Raw genomic sequence first — 2188 nt, 5'->3', positions numbered from 1 at the left:
CCTCTAAAGTTCTTAGTTTTCTCTATATGCATCCCCTGTAGAACAAGTAGTCACAGATCCAAACAAGAGTTGCGGCCCTGTTTCTATATTTGGTCGATTTGTGGTATTTTGGGTACTAAATTTCAACAGGCAGAGACGGGGTAAGTAAGAATCACTCCTTTCAATTCAATTCCAGTCCCTCCACATTTTCCTAGTTTGATTTCCGTTCTTTGATTATGATGCTACTTGGAAATTTTTTTTTTTTTTTGCTACTGGTTCGTTTATATGGATATATTTCAACCTTTGTATACTAGTATCAAATTGATGCATTATGGTTTTAAGTTCCAATTACAAATTGGTCATTGAATCCTCTGGTTTGAAACAAAGGATATATGTATCTCTTTATTGTGGTCAGTAGCTTTATTATGTGAGGATCACGTTAGGTGTTGGATATGGTAGTTTATAACAATTGTTTGTTTACTACTAAGCATGTGTTCTCTTTAGATGGGAAAGAAGAAATCCATCGGTACTGAAAATGAGGGATCTGGAAAACCAAAAGCCACATGGCCTGATGAGGTAGTAGCTATATTTTGTGATATAGCTGTTAAGGAAGTGGCCAAGGGAAACAGACCTGGTACACATTTTGATAAAAAGGGATGGTCAAATGTTATCAAGGCCTTTAAGGAGTTAACCGGAAGGGATTATGATAAACAGCAATTGAAAAATAAGTGGTATTCACTTAAAAATGATTGGAAATTGTGGAGTTCACTATTGCATAAGGAAACTGGTATTGGATGGGATCCGACTAGGAAGACTGTCGATGCACCTGCTGAGTGGTGGGAATCCAAAATTCAGGTGTGTATTTTTCCTTCTCTACTTGTGCTTTTAATTTTTTTTTTCCTACTCTGAATTCTGTTTCTTTGTTTAGTTTTAAGTACATGAAGCTGCACTGTGGTCTGTTTCTTATAATGTTGTAGGCATTCATGTGTATGATAATAGCTTTTGTAATTCTTCGTTATAATGAGTTTCAATATTATGTAATAAAGCATTTTTTTAAGTCCATTATCGATCTTATATTATGGAGGTGATACATAATTTCTTTCTTCTTTTTCTTCAAAATGGAGCGGTCACCAATTGATATTAAGTAGCTTAAGTACTTGCTAGTTTCTGAATTGGTTTTCCTTAATTAATCCCTTGTACTAGTATTAAATTGGTTATGTTGTGCATATATGAGAGAACTCAAATTTTTTCCAAAAGTAGTTTAATCACAGTACGACAGGGTTCAAAGCTCAATATATAGCAAGTAAATGAATCATCATATATTATATTTTGAACAAGTAACAGAGTAGATCTAGTATGAATCTGAAAAAATGATTAAATCTTGTTGCGGTCTGTTTAGGATGCTGCTGTAGCTCAATAATATGTGTAACTGTCAAATGATCAATATGAGCTGTGCTTATTCTCCCAATCTCCTTCATCCAAGTTTAAGAATTGGTCCAAATAGATTCTCAATGACTTCCTAAGCTGGCCGGCCTCTCCTAAAATTCTGTTTCTTTGTTTTTTCCTAGAAGATCCGGTCTTAAAGTTTGTTTTATTTATTTGTGTTATAAAAAAAAAAAAAGTTTGTTTTATTTGATTGGAGATATATCTATTATTTGCATTTGCTGTAAATCTTTGTGATCAATATTATTATTATAAGTAACAATCTTCTCTTATCTTCCTCTTTGTAGATCAATCCAGAGTATTGTAAATTTCGTGACGTTGGAATTAGTCCTGAAATGATGGCTGTTTATGATAACATGTTTAAGGGTAGCACAGCCCTAGGTCACTCTGTCATGATTCCCTCAGCTACTATAGATATTGAAGAGGTGGTGGAGGATTCTGAGCATAATGACATTTCTGGAGATGATGAAGAGATGGACCAGCAAGGTGAACCAAGAGGGAAAAAGAGAAAAACTGTGGAGTGCCAAACTGGGCCTAATAAAGAAAAAAATAGATAAAGGAGTTATGGGAGGGCCAAAGGGGAAGAAAGAAAAGGTGGGAGGTGCAGCTCAATTGTCTAAACAAATTGATCGTCTTGTTGAAGTAGTCGAGAGTAGGAGTACAGCTACATCTATCCGTAATACTAGTACAGAACAAGGAACTAGTATTCAGGAGGTGATGCGAGTTGTTGCAACTTTACCAGGAGCAGAAACTGGTACCAAGCTAT

The 2188-nt window shown here is 35.1% G+C and overlaps 1 protein-coding gene across 1 annotated transcript; it reads left to right on the top strand.

The window, feature by feature from the left end:
- The first annotated feature begins 483 nt into the window (after window positions 1-483).
- Window positions 484-1979, top strand: LOC112165686 (L10-interacting MYB domain-containing protein-like). The gene is made up of 2 exons (XM_024302297.1): window positions 484-834; window positions 1710-1979. Exons 1-2 carry the CDS (start codon window positions 484-486, stop codon window positions 1977-1979), a joined length of 621 nt encoding a protein of 206 aa, XP_024158065.1.
- The last annotated feature ends 209 nt before the right edge of the window (window positions 1980-2188 follow it).

This window comes from Rosa chinensis, chromosome 1 (genome assembly GCF_002994745.2).
Source record: "Rosa chinensis cultivar Old Blush chromosome 1, RchiOBHm-V2, whole genome shotgun sequence".
Classification (NCBI taxonomy): domain Eukaryota; kingdom Viridiplantae; phylum Streptophyta; class Magnoliopsida; order Rosales; family Rosaceae; genus Rosa; species Rosa chinensis.
The sequence above is the reverse complement of the archived record's forward strand: the minus strand, read 5'-3'. Positions and strand labels throughout refer to the sequence as shown.

Excerpts from the sequence above, each read along its gene's own strand:
- LOC112165686 (XM_024302297.1), top strand. The coding sequence starts at position 484 with ATGGGAAAGAAGAAATCCATCGGTACTGAAAATGAGGGATCTGGAAAA. Across the intron at positions 835-1,709 it reads GGTGGGAATCCAAAATTCAG|ATCAATCCAGAGTATTGTAA; the intron begins GTGTGTATTTTT and ends TCCTCTTTGTAG.